Raw genomic sequence first — 24981 nt, forward strand, 5'->3', positions numbered from 1 at the left:
CTTTGGGCAGCAAGCGCTGACTGCTGAGCACGATCTGGTGTTTAAATAGTTGGGCTGTCTTATTCATTTAATTGGGCCTGTTGGTTCCGTCAGGCCGTTAATTGGGCTCATTTCTCAGTTTTTACTTTCTTGTAGTTATTTCTGTAATTGAAAAAGATAAAAATAATTTTTTTTCAGGTGATAAAAATAAATTCTAGTTAAATAAGATTTTTAATCTTTTCAGATTTTCTCAATTCTATAGACAAAAATATAAATGCTTGAAACAAACCTATCAGGCTCTCAGTGATCTAAATTAGCGTTGTGGTGAAGTGCGGTGAGTCTGAGTTGATTTGGTTTGAGATTGATACAGAGAGACAGAGATGACGGAGGCGACGATCAGGAACAAGCCAGGAATGGCGAGCGTCAAGGACATGCCTCTTCTCCAAGACGGCCCTCCACCGGGCGGGTTCGCCCCGGTTCGCTACGCCCGTCGGATCCCTAACAAGGGTCCCAGTGCTGTGGCTATTTTCTTGACTACTTTTGGTGTTTTCTCCTGGGGCATGTATGAGGTCGGCAAGGGTAATAAGATCCGAAGGTACCTTCACTCAATTCAATCTCTCTCTCCCTCTACCTCTCCCTATCCCTAATCTCTCTCTCTCTCTCTCTCTCTCTCTCTCCCTATTTGGGGATTTCCCCTCTTTTGTTGCTAATTTTAATTTATTCGTTTTTCGAGATTTGAAATGCCCTCTATATGTCCAGAACAGGTGTTAATTTGTCGAGGTTATAGCGCAGATGTTTTGTATGTGTTTAATTGTAGTGGTAGTTTGGTTGATTAGTAATTGTACTATTAAGGAGAGTCTACTGTCTACATGTCAAATTGTTGTCACTTTGCACTCTTTAATTTCGACATCCTTCTCTCCCATTTTTTCTTATACATGTCTACTGTTTCTACTGTATTCCTTTCTCCGGGTCAAACAGAACACCGTTATTGTGTATAAACATCATATGCAAGGGGGAGTTATGACAGAGTGACACCTGATATATATGTATAAGATGATCAGCTTGTTTGCAAATTAGAATGGGACCATTGGGCCTGAGTAATGGAAACTGGATTAGAGACTTTGATAGGCATGAGCGAAGGATAATGGCACCTTCAGGCTTTGATAGGCTTTACCCAAGAACTAACACTTGTATTCACCTTAGAAGGTTTCTAAACATAAATTATCTTACCACATAGAATCCGGTGCATTCATCTATAACTCAGGCTCCCATAGCCTGGCACATTGAATGCTGAGATTACGCATTGAATTTCTGGTAGTAGATCAAAAAAGTTTTTGTGATTTTTCAGAAGAAATGAAGCAAAGATATGGTAGAGCTAGTACAATTATTGTACGAGGTCTACCCAGTGCTAGATGCAGAGGCGCATGATAGGTTGATACGAGGGCGCAATGGAGAATGTGGTCAGAAATCTATAAGACATCCTTGCTTTTGGTTTTCATTAGAAAAATTACTGTTTTGGAGGAAACAAGATCAGGCTAAGTTTTGTTATCCGACTCTAAATTATCAGAGAACTACTATGTATCTGTAAACTTTGGTTAGCACCCGGACTATTGTCACGTCTAGCTATAATCCTTCATTCTTATATGTTTTAAAAATCTGACTGTATGATTTTCGTTTCTGTTTTCCTAAACCTGTACTTTATTGCTATCGATTTTCTTAGTTTGTTTAATACTTTAAATACCACATCGTCTACTATTAAGCATTGTCACATCTATCTGTATTCTGTCATACTTATTCGATTTGAGAAAGATCTGACTGTTTCTCTATGATTACTGGGTCTGGTTTTTTTAAAAGCTATACTTTGTCACGATCTGTTTTCTTTGTTTGTTCAACACTTTAACCACCATATCGTCTACAGTAGGATTAAAAAGCTAATGCTTAGAAAGGAATAGGGAAATATCGATTTCTTCCAACTTTGAACCGTCCCCATAGATGCTGAAGGTGTCCTTGTGGCAATCTTGTATTTAAGTTCATGAGCTCCTGGAGGAAGGCTATACTGTTCTCGTATTTGTAAGCAATTATGAAGATGTTAGGGATATATAGCTATGCATAATACTTCTGACTTTACATGTTGATTATGAAGTATCACACTAATTGAATCCATTTTTGGTACATTCGGGTTTGAGCTCTTCCCATATGAAACACTAGCTAGTGGATAATGCAATGGCATGAATTATTATCTTAAAAGTGGCCATTTTGGTATGGAATCAGTTCTAAGAAAGCTCACTGATCACAAAAGTAATAAAGGCCTTTGGCCATCTTTTCTGTTCTCACATTAAATGGTGCTTAAGAGTAGATGCAGGATTGAATAATAGCGTGTCTTTTACTTTTGGCTAAAGCTGGAGTGGAAGACATGCTTGTGTGTGCATTGTATAAAAGTTTAGGTGGTTGATTGTGAGCTTGATTTAGGGTTTCTTCCTGTGGTCTATTACATGGAAATAAACTATTGGCACAAAATATCTGGTGATTACCGGTAGAAGTGCCAATTGTTGTGGTAGCTCCATCAAAACAGAAAAACTTTTTTAGTTTAAATTTCGTGGTTCCTTCAGAAGCTTGAACATATCATATTATCATGATACCTTGTAACTTTCTATTATTTTTTGAGCTTTGCTGCTCAAAATTCCTTTTGAGATATTTTTTTTGACCCTATACAGCTTTTCAAGTTGTTTGCGGAGCCAGACCTGATGATTATGCTCTTTCAATTGCGTTATTAGAGGAGATCTCAGCTTGTAGATTCCCTATTCTAATTTTTTTAGAGATTTAAATTGTTGAATATTTCAGGGAAGCTATGACTCGACTGAGAGTTCTGATACATTTTGTAGTTCGCATATGAATAAAGTAGTCAATTCCATTCAGACAATTACTTGTTTAGGTTAAGCATACAGATGGAACTTATATCACTACATTTCTCTATACCGTTGGATTTGACGCTGCTTGTGTAATGTGACTTGCATGTCATGATGAGTGCTGAAATGTTCTGTGTATTTGAAATTGTTTTGTTTTATGATTTTTGATTGTACTGGAGATAGTAGTAGTATCATTGAGATTATATGTGGTATTTTTGTGGCTGAATATTTGAATTCATAGTCGAGCTTACTGGTTCTAGATGAAGTATGTAGGTCAAACTTATGAACAATATTCTAAAAAATTACTGATTATGTAGAGCAATCAAGGAAGAAAAATATGCTGCTCGCAGAGCTATCCTACCCATGCTTCAAGCTGAAGAGGATGAGAGGTAAATATAATTTTTTACAACAGGTTCCCACCCTGTATAATTTCTTGAATAGCTTTCCCATATTCTCCTCATGTACTATTCTTCAGGTTTGTTAAAGAATGGAAGAAATATCTGGAGGAGGAGGCCAGAATTATGAAGGATGTCCCTGGCTGGAAAGTTGGTGAAAGTGTTTACCACTCTGGACGATGGATGCCTCCCGCAAGCGGTGAGCTTCGTCCTGAAGTCTGGTAAAATATGAATGGTGTTAATGCTACTGTTCGTTTTGGTTCTCTCTTGGACCTTAAAAGGCCATTAGTCTCTTCTTTCATTAAGAGCTTCTTGACGTACTGCCTGGACTTTCTGCCAAATAATAAAAATATCCGTTATAACTTGTACTTGTTTCAATGTTGCAACACTATTTGTAACCTTGTATTTAGCATTTGTTGTCACCGTTCTATATGGTGTCAAAACATGACAAACTTGTACTTTGGTGTGTTGCTTTCTAAAGCTTGTCGCAAACAGCCTATTGAGTAAATCTCATTTTGTTGCATGTTACATGGATTCTATATTTCTATGACACTCTTGTAACTCTTGAAAAGAGTCTCCATGTGATTAGTGATCACAAGAGGCACATACACCTTGTTTTTAGCAGTCAATTGACCAAGATTTGGTTGTCAATCGACTTAGTGCCTGTTTGGGGTTGTGGTTGTCAACCACAACAGCAGCTTTTTATCAATAAGCAGGTGTGAGGCTGTTTGGTAACATCTAAAACAGATTTTTCAAACCACGCTTATAGTTTAAAAGCTGCTTTTACTGCTTTTCATATACAAGTCCTGGCATCAAACCCTAGCACATGCAATTGTTTTTATTCTTAAAACAAAACAACAAAAAAAGTAGTACACATCTATAAAATATTTTTTTTATTGCAATCTCGATTATTGTCTTTTAAGCATGGTGCAAGATGAAATTTTTTATTAAAAATTTAAAATAAATTATTAAAATACTGGTGGCTGTTTAAATAAGATTTAAGGTTATATTTTTGATTTCATTAAATTTGTTGTCCACAAAAATTTAATTTTAATATATAGGAGATGAAATTTGTTGAGTAAATACATCAATGAAGAAGAAAATTATATCTTTTTATATATAATAAATTTAAGTAGTATATTTTGGTAAATGATATGTAAAAAATATATATAATTTTTAAATAAATATAAAAATTAGATGTTCTAAATCAAATAGAAGTAGTCTTTATTGGAAAAAATGACATATAATAATTACAAGTTATAATAATTTAATAGTTATTCTCATATAATATTATTTTTTAAATATGATTTTTAATTTATTACTTACTTTATATTTTTTTAGTTTAATGAAGAGATTAACTTCAACAACGTATAATTAAAATTATGAAATATATATTATTATAAATTATATGCATATTAATAACATATTTTCTTTGAAAATGTGACACCTATAGAAAATTTTAAGTTAAATTTTAAAGAAAACAATATTGATAAATTGTAGATGTTAACATAATAATAAAACTCGTAGTACACACAAATAAAACACTTTTATAACGTATTATAGTAAAAAAACAATTTACCTAATGTCATTAAAGATAAGATCAAGAATGCATCATTAAAGATAAGATCAAGAATGCATCCTACTCTCAATTACTCCTATCCTATGGTGTTTCGGTTTGTTTTACACCGTTATACTTGTTGTTCAATATTTGTCTATGAAATGATGAATAAAATATTATTTTATTTATAATTATAATTCTAAACAGCAGTTTAACAAAAAAATGATCAAACAGTTTGTTTTCAGCTTTTACTCAAACAGCACATTTAAAATCAAGTTTACCAAACAGTCTCAGCTTTTATAAACAGCACTTTTTTAAACAGCATTTTTACTCACAGCAACAGCAATTTTCAACAGCAATCCCAAACAGACCCTTACTATTGCCAGTTTTAGAGTGTGTATTCGATTGAGATTTAATGGATTGTTTTTTAGCATAATTTAAAATCTCAACTAAATATCTCAAGATTTTAAACGATTTCAGTTAGATACTCCCGGATTTCACGAATGAAAAAAAATCTCATTCCAATTAGATGTTTTTGGATTTCATGAATAAAAAAATTTCCTAATTACACATTCACTGAAAAATCAAAAATTGCCGGAATCAGTAGTAATCGCCACTTCTTTCAAATAATCCGTAAATCATGAATTATGATAGGAATTCTAGAAATATAATATATATCACATATAATACAAAATTCAGCATTTTATAAAATCTGAAAAATCATGAGCTTTTGAATATAATCATATTTTAATAAATTTTAAATAATTTTAAATAAATGTAATCAGATTTTAAACTTAATTTGAAATTTTTGTTGAAAAAATCAGATTTAAAGAAAAATAAAATATACTCCAAAATTATGACACATTTTTTAGACTCCGAATTGAATTCCCTATATCTCAATAATGAGAAAAATTCCGAAATGACTCTTATAATTATATAATATCGAAACTATTTTTGAAACATGTCTTACAAATCAAACTTTGCTTTCACAGATTTATAAAATTCAGAAAAATATGTAAACATGACAGTAATAATAATAATTTATAAAAATATTTATTTTCAGATCATTCGAATTATCGAATATATAAGTTTGGGATCTTTTTAAAAATACCCATCTGTAAAATTATTTTTTTAATAATACTACCATCTTTTTCATTGTTTTTAAAAATACCTTTTCATAAATTTTTTTTTTCAAAAATACGATTTGCAACTTTTGCAACCTCATTTGCAACCTTGCGCGGCGCAGCCGTAAAAGTTGCAAATGAGGTTGCAAAAGTTGCAAATGAGTTTGTAAAAGTTGCAAATGAGGTTGCAAAAGTTGCAAATAACAATGGAAAGTTACAACTGTTGCAACTGGAATTGCAACTAGTTCAACTGAAAACTGTAAGTTGCAAAAGTTGCAAATGAGGTTGCAAAAGTTGCAACTGAGGTTGCAACTGAGGTTGCAAAAGTTGCAACTGCAGTTGCAACTTTTGCAACTTCATTTGCAACCTCAGTTGCAACTAAATGCAACTGAAAACTGTAAGTAACAACAGATGTATGGTGTGCTGCTGGCGGGGCCGTTAGATTACAATAGAATCAACTGAATGCAACCATATGCAACTGAATACAACCATATGGTAAATGATAATTGCATATATAATTGCATATATATATATATATATATCCTGATATATATATATATATCGATTCCGAAAATGAGGTCGAAAATGACATTCGAAAACTGGAACTTGAAATCAGGAATTCAGCTGCATATGAAGTTGCAAAAGAGGTTGCAACACGGTTGGCGCCGCCTGTAGTTGCAAATGAGGTTGCAAAAGTTGCAAACAGTATTTTTGAAAAAAAGATTTTATGAAAAAGTATTTTTAAAAATAATTCTGGAAGGTAGTATTTTTGAAAACAATAAAAGAAAAGGTAGGTAGTTTTGTAGATTTCCCTATAAGTTTTCATGTCTGATAAATGATAATTATATGTTAGAAACATGGAAATATTGTTCGACCCAATTTCCAAAACCAAATATTAAAATTTAAAAGCAATCAGCCATATTTATAACCGAAAATTCACATTCCAAAAAATTTAGAGAGAGGAGAGAGAGAGTACGAAGGAGAGATCTACTTCTCTACCAAATTTTACATCATTACAAATATACAATATGTATGTGTATCTCTCCTCTCCGATCTAATCGGCCTCATGTCTGGAAATTAGGGTTTTTGATGTTCTAATACTGCGTGAATTTGTATTTATTTGAACGAATTGTTGTTAATTAGGATGTATGTTTTGTTTTGTATTTGAATTTGGGAGCGATATGGTGTTGTTCGTATAATAAAGGTAGGATTTTGGTGGATGAATTGGGGTTACATTTCTGTATTGAATGAATGGCTGGAAAGCAGGATCATTTGTTAGCTGGAAAGAAAAAGGTTTAATCTCTCTCTCTCTGTATGTGTTGTAAATGTTCAATTTTATGGATAGTTTTAGATATTCGAAATCGTAATTGTGTCTGCAATTGGATTGATGTTACTGTGAAATTATAGGTAGATGTGCCAGTTTTGTATTGCAATTATCGATTTATGGAAATTCTGGTATCGTGTTGTGCAAATTAATGAAAGGAAGTTTATTGCTCCAGACTGGTTTCTGAAAAGTATTGGTGGTTGTTATTGTGTTTTGTTTGATACTGGATTGAATTATAGTGGACTTGGAGAGGGAGGTTTTTTGTTACGGGGTTGGAGATTAAGTCAAATTCGATGGATTTGATAAATGAGTTTTAGAGAGGGATTGTGTTTGGGCAGAAGAGGATTATGTTACCGCAATAGTTGCAATGTTTTCGGAAAAAAGGAGTTATTAATAAGGGGGGGGGGGGGGGGGGGGGGATATGTCTACTTCTATTAAAATGGTTTTTTTTATGAGCCTGTTTTGTCTTAAAGCTACTGTGAATTCCATTTACACTCTAGTCGTTAGAACATAGCATAATAAACATGTTAATATCATAGCTGGAATTGCTAATGTTTACATTGCCGACTTTAGAAGCATGTTAATCGTTTCTCATATTTTCTCAGTGACATTAAAATTCTAGCTGTTTTTTAAAGTTTGGATGTAGTGGTTTCCCCTTTATGATAATTCTATTGAAATCCTCAAGTATATTTCTTTTTGGGCATAAGGAATCTGTTTCAATCTTACAGTTGGAAGAATTCCGCAAGAAAAAAGCCGCCGAGAAGGCCAAGAAGACTACAGTCAATAGCCATTCTCATCCTGCTGGTGCTGCTCTGCAGGAGAAACAATCTTTGGAATCTGATCCCATAAGGGTCGCTGATTCTGATGGGGCCGGTACTTCTTATGGGTCCATTGAAACTTCTGGGAAGAATATAAACAGTGACAATAGGACTGATTTAGGCTCTTCTACTGCCAAAGATGCCAATACCATATTTTCTACAAACAATTATAATGTATATTCTCTAGATCCTTTTCAGACTTCTGCTAAGGATGAAAAGTTTAGGAATGCACCTACAGAAGAGGTCAATGTTCATGTCAGTCCTGATCACAGAGGGACCATAAATAACCATGCTATCAGTTCTGAGACTTCAGCAAGACTTGCTGATGGGATTGTGAAAGAACACATTATGCCCTCTTTTGTCCCCTCACTGCAAGATAGTGGTAGCTCCAGTAAACACAGTAATTATGGGTTGGGATTATCCTACACTAATGATAGTGACACTCGGATGAAAGATACTGCAGATTCTGATACTTATATCTTTTCTGAAGAATATAAGAGTAACATACCGCACAAGTCAAACTACAAAGACCTGCGTGCTAGTGATTCAAAATCGTTTTCTTCTTTTACTAATGGGGGTAAGATATTTGTGCTGTTTTGAATAGCACTATCTATGCTTTGTGAAACCACTCTGAAGACTAAAATGTGGATTTCATGATTTATTTAATTTGTAGCTGGGTGTGTGAGACTTATATAGTTAAGCCTATTTACTATTAATTAAACTCTATATATAGTTATTAATTTATTGTATTTGTTATACATATTTAATTAAATGCCATGGTGTCATGATCCTCTACCAACGCCTTGTTGCCATTACGCTGTATAAGAAATGGTGAACATAATTGTTTTTCTTGTCTAAAAGTGATACTCCCACTTTCCAGCATGCTGGTCTCAGCTTGGCAATTTACAGTTAATTCTCCAATTTATAAAATTTAAGATTGATATGAATATTTTTTAAACCAGAAATGTAATCCCCTGAAATTATTTGTTTGATATTTGATCTATTCAGAATTTAGGTATTCAATGTCAATTTCATATTTGAAGATTTTGCATGCTTACTCTATGAGTTGTATATGGAACCTGATTTGTTAATTGGTTACAGCATTATTTTACTAATTCATTTAGCACAAAGCACTTTTTTGCTTCAAAAATAATACGAACTATTCTGTGCTTATTGATAGAGTCTGTCCTCCATATAATTTTTGTCTAAAAGGTTTTCGAGGATAGGCAATATATTGATACTTTAACGCTGGACGGTTATAATCAAATTGCAGGGATTGATGAAAGGAAGTTTAGTAGTTCTGTTGGTCATTTAACCAGCGCAAGTAGCCCATTCAACTCAAAGGAATCTGGATATTCCAGTGCTAATTTTGATGGTAGAAACCCATCCAGTCAGGTGACGGCAGATCCTTTTGTAGGAGGAACTAATACAAGGCGTTCACGTCCGTCTTTCCTAGATTCCATCAACACATCAAGAATCTCTTCAGCACCCATTCCACAAGTTGAATCACAGAATGTGGAGTCATCTAATTCAGAAGTTCACTCTGTGAATGCTCAGGCTGCTTCCGCTTCTCAGGATTCTATTAATGCCTTTGGTTCTAGTAATGGGCACCATCTCTTTGGGCATGATGGCAGCGGAAACAACTTTGATAGTACGCATAGTTTCTACTCAACAAAACAGAATGAAGATTTCGCTGCTCTAGAACAGGTTTTCTTTTTCTCTTTTTTTAGTATTCCTGTTAATTGGTCATTTGAGTTATGGCTATGCTGTTAACTAGATGACATTTTAAATTAATCAGTGGAAGTAGAGCTATTTATAGCTCGCTTTTTGTGAACTGTTTATTTGCTAATTTTGGATCTAGTCAGAATTCCCTGTGAATCATAGCAAATTCATATTTATTCAATGCATATCAGCATCTAATGCAAATAGTTGATTTGTTTTGCCCTTTATAGGGCTCTGGTTTGCAAGGATAATAAATGGAATTAAAATGTGACCATAGCATACATCTTAATATGTGGCAAACTTGCACTGAATATCCATGCTGATGTTAGTTAAAGCATTCATCTGAAGGTAAGTGGTACTCCCTCCGTCCCCTTTTACATGTCCACTTTGAAAAAAAAAATTGTCCCAAATTACTTGTCCACTTCTCTTTTCAAAGCAACTTTTTGTATGTTTTTTCAAAAAGTAACAACTTCCAATGTTTGACTAGCATATATATATACACAACTCTATCTAATTCATTACATTTATTAGGGATATGTATGAAAACAAGATATCCAACTAACATTTTCTTAAGATGCGTTTTTTTTTCAAAAGGGACAAGTAAAAAGGGACGGAGGGAGTAGTAATGAAGAACATTATCCGTTGAATATAGAACAACTCCCGAAGGTTATTTTAATTTCTTGTTCTGTTGAATGAATCCTTCCTTGCTAGAAAGCTAGTTTTACAATTTTAAGGCTACCCACTTGTAGAAGTCACTATAGAAGGTTTTCAGTTGAAGCATTTGACCTCTTAACTGTTTTCTCCTCGCTCTGGGCATCATCCAAAATGCTATATTTGGTAGATTAATTGAACATTTAAACCTACAGTTCCTGAATTGCCAAAATTATGTTGATTAGTTACTAAGATGGAGATATAGCACTATCACTAGCATTTGTGAATATTAGAACATGTAGGGTACCATATATAATACTAGTTCATAGCAGTATTAATAGCCTTTGTGAATATCAAAACATGTAGGGTACCATACACAATACTAGTATCAGACACGTGATATCTCCAAGATTGGACATGCAGACTTTTGCCAATATATGATAATATCATTGTAGGCTTTGTAGCCATCCAATTTTGAGGGTTCCAGCATGAAGTTGTTGCCAGCTTCATATATATGATACCCTCTTTGTGCTCATTTTCCGCAGCATATTGAAGATCTAACGCAGGAAAAGTTTTCTTTGCAACGAGCTCTTGAGGCTTCACGAACTTTAGCGGAGTCTCTAGCCTCCGAGAATTCAGCATTAACAAATAGCTACAATCAGCAGGTTTGTTTTAATATCTTGTCCTGCAGTTTTGTAATTCATATTTATAGCAAATAATTTGTGTCTGTTGCTACATGAAGTTTTTGTAAGATATGGACTTAATTTTTTACTTTTCAGATGGGCCTTAAAAGTTTAAGTTCTTGTAGTTTAATTAATTTAGTTTCATTAATATTCTGATTGTTCTTGAAGTTGAAGTTGTTAGAGTTTGAGCTTGTTTAGAGTGTATCAACACTCATTCCATGCACCTTCCACTTGTTCATGGATGAATTAACCAAGGCGTTTTGTGATACACAAATGAAGCATAGTGCAATATATAGTGGGATATCAGAGGATGGTGTGAGGAACGTGGAATCAGGTTAGAAAGGAGAGACAAGAAAACAGCAACGAACTAGCACCCTCGTTAAATTTGATGAAGAGTACAAGCTAGATAGAAATTTATGCTTTATTAACGAATAACACTTGATTACTTCAAATTGCGTATGCTTCATAAGAAATATTGTCTGTTGCATTTTATATGCAACTCTTACTTTAACTTCATTATAGTAACCAGTCTTCAAGAATCTTAGATCTCCTAAAACTGGAATACCAAACGTATTAGTTAGGTTTAACTTATTTCTTGTTATAATTTCCAAACTATAAATTCATAACTGTTAGCTCCTTGTTCTGTATCGAACTCCATAGGCAACATAAGGGGATAGTGCGCCTCATAAATAGTGCCCAACTCATGGCCTTGTATAATGGCCCGTCAAATATAACAGATCAGCTGGAAGGAACTAAAAAGATTTTATATAATGGCAACAAAATACTGTTTGTAATGGCACCAGTCGTGTTTGAGTGGCTGAGTTGCTCAACATTGCTCTGTTAAATATATCATTAAATAGGAAAATGAATTTGCCTATTTTATTATATTAAAGCTAAAAAGAGATTCGTCTGTCTTTGCTGTGGTTGTTCTATGAAGCATATGATAAAACTAAATGAGATTTCCATGACGCGTAACGGGGGTTGGAGGCAGTCTTCCTGTCTTTCGTCCTCCGTAAACCTCTGCATAATTCCCTTTCCCTACAAAATATCTGCAATCCATAAATTTATTAGAAAAATTTAACACCTTACTGTACAATTATGAAAATTAATGAACCAAATTATTAATGGAGATTTGAACATATTACCATATAGTTCTAGTATATTGAAGAAAATAACAATTTTCTCTATTAAATTTGCATAAATATCAGATGTGCCCTGAATCCACTGATCTCATGCTCCACATTGTACTCCACCTTGATGCAGAATTTAAATTTTCATCACTACTATAGCCACGCCTCATTTTATGTTTATTGAGCGCTGAAGCATTCTGTAATTTAGTTCTAAATTTTAAACAATAATGACCTATTAAAACAGTTAGTATATGACTGTTAGTAACGATATGTGTTTGTTGGACATTTATGTTTCAATAGAATCTGTTTTTGAGTTTGGTATGATGAAAATGGTTGTAGCAATCTTTGATGTAGAAACTATAATTCACTACTTCTGCTGTTTATAAAAGATCCAGTGATGTATGGGGCTGCTAGATGGACATACCCATTGATCATTGTGCTCATTTCTGAAGAGTACACCTCTAGAATGTGGATTCTTACAAATCTCAAGTCTTTTCCTTTTAGAACATATTGTTTTAAACAGTTCATCTAATTCCTGTGTCATCTAAAATTGAAATGTCAGTGTATTCTATTCTAGAGAAAGAACATCAGTGCATGTTGTATCTTGCTACAAACCAGACTTCTATCTAATACAATAAATTTTCTTGTTAGCCTTTTCCTAGGAGGTTTTTTGGAAGATTTGCCGTACTTCTATTTTGATATATTGCTTATTTGCTGAAGTATAATTGATATGGAATTAACTTATTACGTAACTCATGTGAATGTAAGCGGAATATTTTATTTGTCCAGGGAAGCGCTGTTCACCAATTGAGATCTGATATGGAAAATCTACAGCAGGAGATTCGGATTCACCTGGTCAGTATTTAATTGTATTGCAATTTTCTGCAATTGGCTTCCTTGTTGCTTTGTAGCTAACACTTGTCCAGCTTCTATTTTCTTTTGATGTCGATGTAAATTTGGCTAGATAAATTAATGATACTATAATATTGAGGTAGTTACCTTATCGAAATAACATTCGGATCGGTACATTAATTTATGAAAGCTCTATATGTGTGTGTGCGTGCGTGTGTGCGTGCGTGCGCGTGCGTGTGTGTGTATATGTATCATGTATGTATATATATATATGTATGCAATTGCTCAAATACAAACCAAAATTAATATAAAACTACAAACAAATCTAAGCTATTAGAGCATCTCTAATGGTGCTCTTAATCATTCTTTAAAGAATAATATAATATATGGCTCCTAACAAGTTAATACATTGAATATCGTGACAACTCTAACCATACTCGTTATACTTGCTCTTTATTCATATTTTATTATTATTTGAGAGAAAAGTTGGAGAGAGAATGAGATAGAAGTGAATAGAATTAGAAGGTAATGAATATTATATTCGGTGATAATAAGTTGAGAGCACCTAGATGCTCTTTAAAAGGGAGGAGAGAGATGAAGCTCTTAAGTTTTTAAAGATTCACTAGGAGCCCATTGGAGCACTACTTCTTCATATCTTCTTTAAAGTTAAAGTTAAGAGCTTGTTTGAAAAGCCCATTGGAAATGCCCCATAGAAGTCACCACACATAATTAAACTACACCCTCCCACACATAATCCTAAATAATCCCCCTCTGTTTTTAATATGATATTTCCTGTCAATCACTGAGCTTTTTTGAAAATTCAACTTCATCTACCTACGATCAATTTGCATACCATATGTGCTATATTTTAATGTAATTTAGAATTTTTTAATTGTAGTTTTTAGTATCTATTTTAAGGAGGTTTGTAGTAGAGTAGGACCCTATATATGTATATATGTATATGTATATTTGTTTCTGCTAGATTGAAAGTTCTACCACTGCTTTATATATGTGCAGATATTATACTTGTGTTGGAATCTAGTGGCTCTCATTTTTGTTGAAGTGCATTCCTTTACAGCTACCTTCAGTTCCATATACTTCACATGATTTATTGGCAGTAATATTTGCTTACAGCCACCTTGAGTACTATATAAAGTGATTTACTGGCAGTATTTCCAGTTATATCAATTAATAAACTACAATGTACATCCAGTTTTAGATGGTTGTCTTTTAAACATGTACTAGCCTACAGCCTGTGCAAAGCACGGGTTAATTTAATTTTTTTATTATATAGTTATAATTTTAAAATAGAATGTAATGTAAATGTCAGGATTTATATTTATTTATCTTTAAAATCAACATTATGAAAGTTAACATTTAAGTTGGTGGAAATTGAATCTTAGACATTTGTATGAATTATTTTTGTATTATATCTAATGGTTCACATCAATCTGAGTTGAAAATTTTAACGGATATTATTGGAAGTGGTAGAGTACCATACCAAACTACAAATTATAACTATGTTCTGTTATTATAGTTTAGTATGTTCGGTTATTATAGTTGAGTATAGATTATTCAATTGCGGCCCAGGAGAAATAGACAGTGAACTCCTGGTCTCATAGGTTGATCTTAACTATCTTACCCAATAATAATGATTCTAAGACTATACGAGAAGTTTGTAAGGTTAATATACTACTCTGAAGATGACAAGTTATAACTGGATACCAGGTGTACATATTAAACTATTCTAGCACATGAAAGACTTTGATAGCTGGGCTACTATGAGTCCTGTCGGGAGTAGGATGTTGTGTCTAAACCATATTTGTTATTTGTTACTTCTCTACCATATCTTATCAGTCTACTATCAACAGGTGGAACTCGAATCTCTAAAAGGTGAATATGCAAATGCACAGCTCGAATGCAGCGCAGCTGATGAACGTGCAAAGTTGTTGGCTTCTGAAGTTATTGGTTTGGAAGAGAAGGTATATATTTGAAAGAATTTTCTTTCTCACTTTGCATGTTTAGTGACAGAGAACAAAAAAAGTAAAATACTAATTTGTGAATATTTTATGTTATTACATAGAAATAGATTTAATTGTAATTTGAGATAAAGTATAATTATATTATTAAGGACATTTTAGTTTGTAAACTTTAAACCTTTCCCCATAATTGGCCATTAGGCCTACATCATTCAGTTTTTAGCTGTGGGTGTTGGAATCTGTTTATTTACACCTTGTACTCTTTAAAATGGCTTGGAAATTTTATAGTATCAGACAATCATTATTTTTGAATTACTATAGATGCTGATACACTGATTTTAATTATGAGTGTATTTAATATGCTTTTGTTTCAGGAGCACTCATGCTTGATATGGAATCATAGGATTCATATCTTTTATTTTTATCCATTCTTCTCTCTCATATATAAGTTTATGACTTCTTACCTCAGGCTCTCAGATTGAGGTCTAGTGAGCTCAAATTGGAGAGGCAACTGGAGAATTCTCAAGCAGAAATCTCTTCACTAAGGTACATCTTTTTTCTCTTCACTTGAAATTCTTTGGTTTTTATAAATAAATGTGGAGTAGCAGTTTTCTTTGGTGGAGAATGTGCAAGTGAAGATCTCTGATTTTTTAGGTACTCAAATGCATAGTAGCTACCCAGTCCCATGTTTTGCCAGGACCTCACATACTAATTCATCAATTTACTGTTGATCTTATTCATCAAGGCAACAGGGATACTAAATGATTGAAACCCAAGAATAAGTACCCGAGTACCCTCTGTAACTAAATTTTATCACTGATACTGAATTTATCATCACTGGTACTGAATTTGGGACGTAGACTTCACTTAATTACCTAAATGGGATGCTGGCTTAAAGAATAATATTGACCAAGTTTTAAGGAGGATCATGCATTTGAACATAGTTTTATTTCAAGTTTGAGAATATCTTTTAGCAAATCATTCGGGATTCATGATACCACTATAATTAAAGTTACACTTGTCCTTTGTATTACCACTTCCCAGACTATCTTTTGACTGGATATCATTCTTAAAAGCCTCTAGAAGCTTGTATTTCACAGATCCCTGATTAAGAGATTGGCGGTTATATAATATCCGTGACCAGAAATTAAATCTTTAAAGCATAGAGTATGGCAATGCACGTTTTTTGTTTCCCACAATTTGTTTGGCATTAACAGTCTGGTTCAGGACAGAAGCTGATACACATATATTATCGTCAAACTTGTCCTGATTTATGTTTGCCAGCATTATTGGACCATCAATTTTTTCAATTTCCTTAGACATCGGCATAACTTAGTAAAGATGTTTACTAGCTCAGTACCCTCCCTCTTTTGATGATTATATCATATAGTTGATTGCTTGGTGTATTAAGGTTACAGGGATGACAATGCAGAATGAGTGCTGAATTCTGAACAAGCTAGTCGACCAAGTATGTATGATGCATGACACATTTAGGAATAGATGAATCTATGTAATAAAAACACTAAAAAGATAAATTGGGTTGATTAACCACACAATTTACCACCCCTTGTGTTGTCCAACCGCAGAAAGTAGAAAATTGTGGATCACAACTCATAACAAAGGACCCCATTCAGTTTAATAGTCCTCAATACATAAGGCTTCTATAATATGTGGGCATGTCACGTTACACGTCTTACACTGGGCATGAAACCAGAATAACATATTTAATGAACTAGCCGCACTTAAAGAATATTTAAATAAATTCATTTTTGTACCTGTACATTAAAAATATGGAAATTATTTAATAACATATAAATAAAAAGTTTCCTATATGATGGATGACAATCCCGGAAAAGACTAATTTAACATTGATATAAAAATCACTTCATATTAACTAAGTTTTCTGTAATATCTGGGGACCCTAATAGCATAACATAATGAACCAAGTCCCCAAAAAGTCTGGCTTCTTCTTAATAAGATACTAGGCTCACTTTTAAAATAATATTAATAAATTCCTTTATTTTCCTCTACCCTATGTATAAACCAATTACTGACATGTATAAAAATATTCCTCTATGATCACTTCCAATCCCCATCAATGTGCAGTATTCCATGTCAGACTTTAGTGTAGCAATATGATTGATAACTTGTTTGATAAAGTCTATTCATATTGTACCTTGTAATAGATAGTCAATTGATTACTACTGCTCTTCCATACTAGTTCTCTTTTATGAAATGTTGAAATTTTGTCCTTATTGAAAACTACAGGAAAAAAATTACCAGTATTGAAAAGGACCGTCAAGATCTGCAATTGACTATTAATGCTCTGCAAGAGGGTTAGCTTGCTATTTACTTGTTTATGCATATTATTTTTCTGATTAAATGTAAGACTCATCTAGACTGCTTGAAGGGTTAAATTATATAGTTTGATGGCAATGAAGTATGTCATTGCAGTTTAAGGAATTTATATTGGCTTGTTGTATTTGTATCCTTTTGGGCGGTCTTTGTTTCTTAGGACATGTAGCAGGTAGGAAGTTAGGAGTTGACTTCTTTTTATCATTTTATTGTATTATCATTATTTTTTGTTATTGGTTAAAATCTTATGTGTCTCAATATGAATTTGCCCTGCGACTACTTCTACAGTTCTGTGTGTTACAAAAATATGTTAACAAGGTAGTTCTACTCTGATTGCTTACATATATCATGGTGGTGGTTAGGGGTGCCAATGGGTTGGGTTGTCTTACCCGAACTCAAAAGGGGTTGAAAATCTCAACGTGAAAACCTGGTCAGTACCCGATCAACCCGAAAATGACCCAAAAGTCAATTAGAATTAATTATATTTATTACACAAGATATTTTTATTGCCATATACTAAAAGAATAGAAATAATAATTTAATGAGATTTTAAGTGTTTAAATTTGTTTTAATAATATATAAACATATGACAAATGTATGTAAATTTCTATTATTATATATATAAATATTTCGGGTTGGGTTTGGATACACTGGGTCAACCTGACCCCGACCCGAGTGTTTCAAGTAAATAATACCCAACCCGAACTAGACCCGAAATATAAAAACCCTGACTGTAATTCGTACTTTTTCATGTCGGTTTCCCTGTCGTGTTGGATTTTGCCACCCCTGGTGGTGGTTGCCATGTTCCTCTGAACTACCGCTATATGTTTAGTTTTCTTTGTCAATATATGTAGTTTTCACCATTGTTTTATGATAAAATAATCTCCTATGTTCAGAGAATAGCGTTCCCTTCTTTTATGCTTGGATATCCTTATCTTAATATTCTTTAAGGTTGTGCATAGACAATTAAAAATGACAAATCTTGTCAGTAGAATGTTAAAATCCACTTTTTATCTCTTGTGATTGAAATCTTTCAGCTGTTTTGATTGAATAGCTGCATTTTCTTTATTTGGTTAGTCCAAAGTAAGCAGTTTATTTCTTTGATTTCCTCTTATGAATCTGCGGTATTAGACATGCTGCATAAGTGAAACCTGTGATTGACTGTGATCTTTAACTTCTTGAGTATGCTTATAAATTATGAGTTGGTGTGTATCCTTTATTATCTTTGAAAGTATTATTTTTGGAATGCAAATAGTCATCACTTAAAGATTGCTAGCATTTTCAATTTTTTGAATTTATCTGATAAAGTATTCTTCTTGACAGAGAAGAAACTATTGCAATCTAGGCTTCGAAAAGCTTCCACGACTGAGAAGTTTGCTGATGTTAGCAAGAGCCAAAATCTTGACAAAAAGAATGCATCAACGTCTACGGAAGATCTTGGTATGTCAACTCTTCTATTTTCAGGTTTAGTTTGAACAGTCTACCCCTTACTACTTCTATTTATAGTTTGATGTAATATTTTAGTTTTCAAGTATCACTTAAATTGTTGTGTTGTGAGCATACTTGATCTTGCATCAAGAGTTTGATGGAGAATATGCAAATGCTGGTTTTATATATCATTTTTAATCAATTTATGTGGTAAGATAATTTGTATGCTGCTCAGATGTTATCACTCATTAAGGCTAACAATATTGGCTCCTTGCCAGTTTGCTATAAGCTGATGTTTTTTTTTAATGTACATATTCATACGGAAGAAATATAGTATCTCTATAAAGAGAGCAGAAGTTAATAGTTGCTGAAATGAGGAGGCTGGTTGGGCAAAATTCCAAATGGTGTTTTCTAGGCAGATTTTGGACTTAGGAGTCGTGCCCGTATCGGATATAGTAAGTGATAAGAGATTGTGGTGATTTGGGCAGAGGCAGATGTCGGTGACTTAGCTCCAGTGACCCAGGGGATATATATTGGTCTGCGACCCAGGGGATTTTTTTTTGGTTTGGGGGGGGGGGGGGTGTTAAACTTAAACAGGTTCCTGAGACGCCATATTAGGATAGCTTAGTTCTCTCTAGGGTTTAGATCCAGGATCCAGGAGTTTTCAGGTTGTGGGTAAGGTGGAATTGGTGATTTGGGTGTTGATGGGCTCGTGGTAAGCTAAATAGTAACGTGAGGAAATTGGTGTCTTCTAAAGTAAGTAGTTTCTGCTAATATTCTACCACTATTGACTGTATAGAGGCTTAATGTGAGCAAGGAACAAGGATAGCTATTTTTGTGCTATAGGTAGAGCAATATGCTGCTCTAATGTTATCACTAATTATAGTCCGACTAAACTTGTCTCCTTGCCAGTTTGCTATAAGCTAATGTGATTATATTAAATAAATACATCCATAACGAAGGGTTATAATACCTCCAATAAAGAGAGTAGAAATTGCTAGTCGCTGGTTGGGAAAAATTCCAAATTGTGTTTTCTGGGCAGATTTTGGAATTTGGAGTTGTCTACTGATTGTGGAGAGATTGCGGTGGTTTGGGCAGAGACAGATGTTTTATGTGGTCATGATGAATTAATTTTTGATATTTACTGTTTCTTGGCTTTTATATGTTGGTATTACATCTGTATATGACTGTTATGCTGTCTAAGCCAAGGGTCGTTGTACATTTAACCTAAGAAGTGTAGGTAAGGTCTTCGTACATCTTAACCTTCATAGTCTAAACCCTGTTCTGCAAGCACAAACGGGATACTATTGGGTACAGGTAATTTGCTTTGTTTAAAAAAGAGAGGAATATATACTTCATTGCCAAAATATTACATATTCTACAGAGAACAGAACAGTATAGCCTGGAAAGACCAAGATTGTACTGAAGACCACAGTTTTAATCTCTTATAAATGAAACTGTATGTATAAATGAATTTCAGGTTCTTTTGTACTAAAATGACAACATATATTTATATAACCAGCGCTACCCTCCCCAATACATCATTTCAAATGATAGTAATCGTAAGAGCAGTTGTTCATGTGAAGCTCCTATCATTAAGATATCAATAATTTAGAAGAGTTTTGGGAGTGTTCTCTCTTGCAGCTACTCCTTCTCCTCAGACCGATAACAAATATTTCTATCATGAAGCAGCTCGATTTGTAAAATTTATGAATTGAAAATCAAATCTTTCTCCTGCTCCGGTTCCTAGATTCTAAATACCAGTCAACTTTAAAGATTACCTTGCATCTAAACTCAAGAAATTATCTGCCCATGATTAACAATACAATCTTCAAATATTATGTATCAGCCTATCAAGTTATGGTCATTTGGCTGTGAGATAATGGACTTCCAGTTCCTCTTCTAAATTTCAGATTTTTATTTTAGTAGCAATTGCTTTAATTTTTTTAAAAAAGTACTATATATCTATATATTTACGATATATTGGTATAGATATGTACTATGTATTATATATTTTGTGGTAACCAACTGGTAGGCCATGTTTTCCTTAAAATCAGTAAGAATACCCCTTCAAAAAATTAAGGTGCATTATCAGCAATTCATCTCTTGAAAATTCATTTTACCAGTAAATATGGCATTACTAATGACTTATGTGGTGTCAGTAGATGTTACCAATTTTTCTGTTATTGGAGATGGTCTAGCATATTTGGGTAATCGGGTTAATGGTCTAAACGAAGAATATCTCCCCTTGTCAATTTGCCATCCGCAACTCTTTACGTCAAATCATATTTATTGCCAATGCTTGGATATCTATTGTTGACAGACACAGAATACCAGAACCTATCTCTGGAATAGAAAAAAGACGTCCAAATCTATTTTGTTTACCGCCTATATCTATCTTACTCTATTCAATCCCCCAAATAATTTTGCCCGTTTGAACTGAATTACTGCGCTGTATAGATGCAGAATGAATCTATGGAGGTTTTTAACCATTAAACAGGATTCAAAATTATAAATTATCGAACCCTATACATATGCATGTTTAATGGGAACCAATGTTCTTATCCCTTGTTCACTTTTGTCATCAAATCAATAAGGATATTAATCAAGTACTAGTTTGCATTTCTATTACTCTCTTTTATTTGGGCATTCTTTATCTTTCAGCTCTCATGTTCTTTCCTTTTGTTCTGACATTCTCTGATGAAGTTTACCTGAAAAGTTCATGTACATGGCTTGTTTACTGTGCTATAAAGACGAGTTGGAAGTATGGATGTTTTATTAGATTGCTGACACTTCCCAATGATCTCTTTGACGCAGTTAACAATTATACAGATTCAACAGTAGACACTTCAAATAATGAAATGCAATCTGATGGATTTCTACATCACAGTAATGGTTCATCACCTGAAAATAGACAATTCAGTTTAGAAGGTTTCTCATTGAGTGTTCTTCCTCCTGATCAGATGAGAATGATTGGAAGTATTGAAACATTAATATCGGAGGTGATTCCTTAATCATTATAACTTCACTACTATCAATGCTTTGTTCAAGTTGCACACAATATATTATGGTTTCTTTTCCCTTTCTGGTTTTTACCTGTTTTCTTCATTGTGATGTCATTAGCTGGTTTATCTTCTCAATATACAGCAGAATGATTAGACTCACCTGAAGTTTGTTGATTGCAGTTAGCACAGGAGAAAGAAGAGTTGGTACATGCTTTGTCAGCCGAATCAATACAAAGTTCTAAGCTCAAGGTAAGTTTACCTTGAAGTCATGTGTGCTTCTTCTGTGTTTTAAGATCTTTGGGCATTATTTAGAGCAAGCTAGCAACAAAAATGTATACATATTTAATGAAGCGGTCACTGTTAATACAATATAGTTATTACTGTTTTACTTGCACTGAGAATTTGATATTGTACATCTAAATTTCATAGGTGTATTTATTGAAATTACCTGGAAAAATTAAACGCACACAAGGTAAAATTTATCTTGGCGGAGTTCTTTTTTAATTGTTTAAATGGGGTCTCAAGATCCTTATAAAAAAAGTGTTCTCATAGAAATTATAAAATAAGGTCAGTGTTACAGAGAAAATAGAGAACATGATAATTTTTTGAATGTTAAGTATGTGTTGCAAGGTAACTCAAGGCTTTTAGTAAGCAGCGTCAAATATAATTCTAATTTTCCTCAGATATAGCAAGTAGTTTTTCTGTTTTAAATGTCATCTAATCCTTGTTTACACGCAACTTGTGATCTTGATCACCTTCATTAAAATCCACCCATAGATGCAATTTTTTCATTATTACTATGGTGTGTATGCATATACCATGTATGTCTATTGTCTACCTTTTTTCCCCCTTCCTGTCTGTCAATGAGACGAGGATATGAGCAAGATATATAGACATGGAGATCAGCCATATTAACACACGAAATGACAATACATGATTTTCCCAAGTACTTATACGTGCTCGCTTATCGTTGTATGGAACTAACAAGTTTATCCTTATGGAGGGAACCGACTTTGGCTCTTTATTTTCTTTTAGTTACAAAGATGATAGTCATAGGTCAATCTGATAATGGCATACAGACATAAGATAAAGATCTACTGTATCATACTATACCCTTGTATTATTAGATTGGAGGATTAACTGCAAATAATAATGCTTAAAATTAGTATTTAAATAGCTTTGCAACTTCAATACATATCTATGGTTGCTTGTTTATAGTGAATTTTAACTATACAGATAAGATACTACAATTACTGATTCTGATTTGTTAAGTGTCAATGCTTATTACTTTACTGATACACTGTTTGGATGAAGGCTTTAAACAAGGAATTATCCCGAAAACTTGAAATTCAGACGCAAAGATTAGAACTTTTGACCTCTCAGAGTATGGCAAATGATAGTGTTGCTCCAAGACAACCAGATTCTGTCATCATACCTAAGCACACTCCATATGCTGATGAAGGTGATGAGGTATGCATTTAGATGGATTTCAAGTATCTTGTTTATTTGAGTTACATGATTACTAATCATGCATTCTAAGCACATAATCAATGATTGTATAAGGTTGTATTCTTGGACCTAGCAATTTGTTCCTATGACACCCCAAGTTTGTTTACGAGAGGCGATCATATTCTTTGACATGTTTATTGGTTATTATCCAGTGATATGGATGGTTGCACATTGGCTGAATTCATCTGCCTCGTTATATTTGACTCTTGTAGCGCACAACTTTTTATTCTCAATTGTTTTTCTGATTATCTGACCTTATTTATGGCTAAGGTTGTGGGAAGGGTATTAGGGTGGTTAATGAAGATCTTTCCTGGAGGACCTTCGAAGAGGCGGACCAGCAAGCTGAACTAGTACTAAGAATCAGGAGGAGCTCATCCTTGAACTGTTATACAATGAATGTTGCGGTATGTATATTGCGAGTCAATTACCAGGTCCATATTTTTTGACAGCGGAAGTGCTTCCAAGAAGCTCATGTATCGAAGGAACGAGATGATTGCCATTTTGTTTGAATATGATGGCAATAAATCTAGCCCCGTGTTTCCACATTGGTGATATACGTGGGTCTTGTATGTAATTGGGATATTTACCAAGTCTAATTGAGAAGTCAAAGAGAAGAGGTGATTGAGCATGTAAACTGTGTTTTCTTTTTATTGTGTTCTCAGAGGTAGCACAAAATATTTTGGTTTATGTAGTTATATAGGAGAAGATTATTGTATGATCAGGAATATAGTGGCCAAGAAGCCCGGAATATATAAATATAGAAATGATTTGTGGGATTTGTTATGTAATTAATTGGATGACTTATAACTTACTCATATTTATGTCAACAAGCTTTACTTTCAGCTTTTATTTTCTTTGTAACCTACACATGTATAGCCTATATAAATCACCTATGTACTTGGTTGAAGAGATGAATGAAATGAAGTTTTCTCTTATTCTCTCCAAATAATTATTACGTTTTTATCACGTTATCAGCACGACTCTTGCGAAAGGTAAAACTGGGTGTAGCAAGTATACATTCCTGTATATGCAGTCGAGCTTTTTATGCTTATATTTATGCTTATATTTATTGTTTTGGTGGTAAGAGTCGCTACATGGTTTATACACTATTTAGCATGCCATACATTTATTCTAAACTGGTTTATGTCAATATGCCTTTAATTATTTGAAAGCATTTAGATATAATTAATTCTAGGAGACCTAGCTAAATGCAAGGATGAAGATTATTTGCAAGGTGTTAATCCATTCGGCTTATGCATGTACATACAAATAGAAAATTCATTTCTATACTTTTACATGTGTGTGTGGGTCTGTGCAACCTTTTAATGTAGCAATCTTTCTTTTTCTTTTTTCGATTATCTCTTGCCCGATATTATTCTTTTATTTTGGCAATAATTACCGAGTGTTTACTAGCAAATTTGCATAGTCCATGAGAATCGTTGTTCAGCACCATGGTTAAGCTAATTTTATTTAAGCTATCACATCGAGGTCAATTTTAAGCAACTAATATATTATAATGTGATGCAATCATCATATTAATAAACCAAAGTTGCATGTTAATAT

At 33.4% G+C, this 24981-nt stretch overlaps 2 protein-coding genes across 2 annotated transcripts; both read left to right on the forward strand.

Moving 5' to 3' along the window:
• Nucleotides 1-236: 236 nt before the first annotated feature.
• Nucleotides 237-3808, forward strand: LOC108197077 (NADH dehydrogenase [ubiquinone] 1 alpha subcomplex subunit 13-B). The gene is made up of 3 exons (XM_017364565.2): nucleotides 237-574; nucleotides 3203-3274; nucleotides 3361-3808. Exons 1-3 carry the CDS (start codon nucleotides 360-362, stop codon nucleotides 3503-3505), a joined length of 432 nt encoding a protein of 143 aa, XP_017220054.1. The 5' UTR covers nucleotides 237-359; the 3' UTR covers nucleotides 3506-3808.
• Nucleotides 3809-6878: 3070 nt separating this feature from the next.
• Nucleotides 6879-24196, forward strand: LOC108199534 (protein BLISTER). The gene is made up of 13 exons (XM_017367381.2): nucleotides 6879-7255; nucleotides 8015-8681; nucleotides 9378-9811; nucleotides 11023-11142; nucleotides 13080-13145; nucleotides 15014-15124; nucleotides 15591-15667; nucleotides 17390-17457; nucleotides 18800-18916; nucleotides 21722-21906; nucleotides 22090-22158; nucleotides 23224-23379; nucleotides 23689-24196. The coding sequence occupies exons 1-13, from the start codon at nucleotides 7214-7216 to the stop codon at nucleotides 23767-23769; spliced, it is 2193 nt and encodes a 730-aa protein (XP_017222870.1). The 5' UTR covers nucleotides 6879-7213; the 3' UTR covers nucleotides 23770-24196.
• The last annotated feature ends 785 nt before the right edge of the window (nucleotides 24197-24981 follow it).

This window comes from Daucus carota, chromosome 8, assembly GCF_001625215.2.
Source record: "Daucus carota subsp. sativus chromosome 8, DH1 v3.0, whole genome shotgun sequence".
Classification (NCBI taxonomy): Eukaryota; Viridiplantae; Streptophyta; class Magnoliopsida; order Apiales; family Apiaceae; genus Daucus; species Daucus carota.

Excerpts from the sequence above, each read along its gene's own strand:
- LOC108197077 (XM_017364565.2), top strand. The coding sequence starts at position 360 with ATGACGGAGGCGACGATCAGGAACAAGCCAGGAATGGCGAGCGTCAAG. Across the intron at positions 575-3,202 it reads AAGGGTAATAAGATCCGAAG|AGCAATCAAGGAAGAAAAAT; the intron begins GTACCTTCACTC and ends CTGATTATGTAG. Across the intron at positions 3,275-3,360 it reads CAAGCTGAAGAGGATGAGAG|GTTTGTTAAAGAATGGAAGA; the intron begins GTAAATATAATT and ends ACTATTCTTCAG.
- LOC108199534 (XM_017367381.2), top strand. The coding sequence starts at position 7,214 with ATGGCTGGAAAGCAGGATCATTTGTTAGCTGGAAAGAAAAAG. Across the intron at positions 15,125-15,590 it reads TTATTGGTTTGGAAGAGAAG|GCTCTCAGATTGAGGTCTAG; the intron begins GTATATATTTGA and ends TTCTTACCTCAG. Across the intron at positions 22,159-23,223 it reads TACAAAGTTCTAAGCTCAAG|GCTTTAAACAAGGAATTATC; the intron begins GTAAGTTTACCT and ends GTTTGGATGAAG.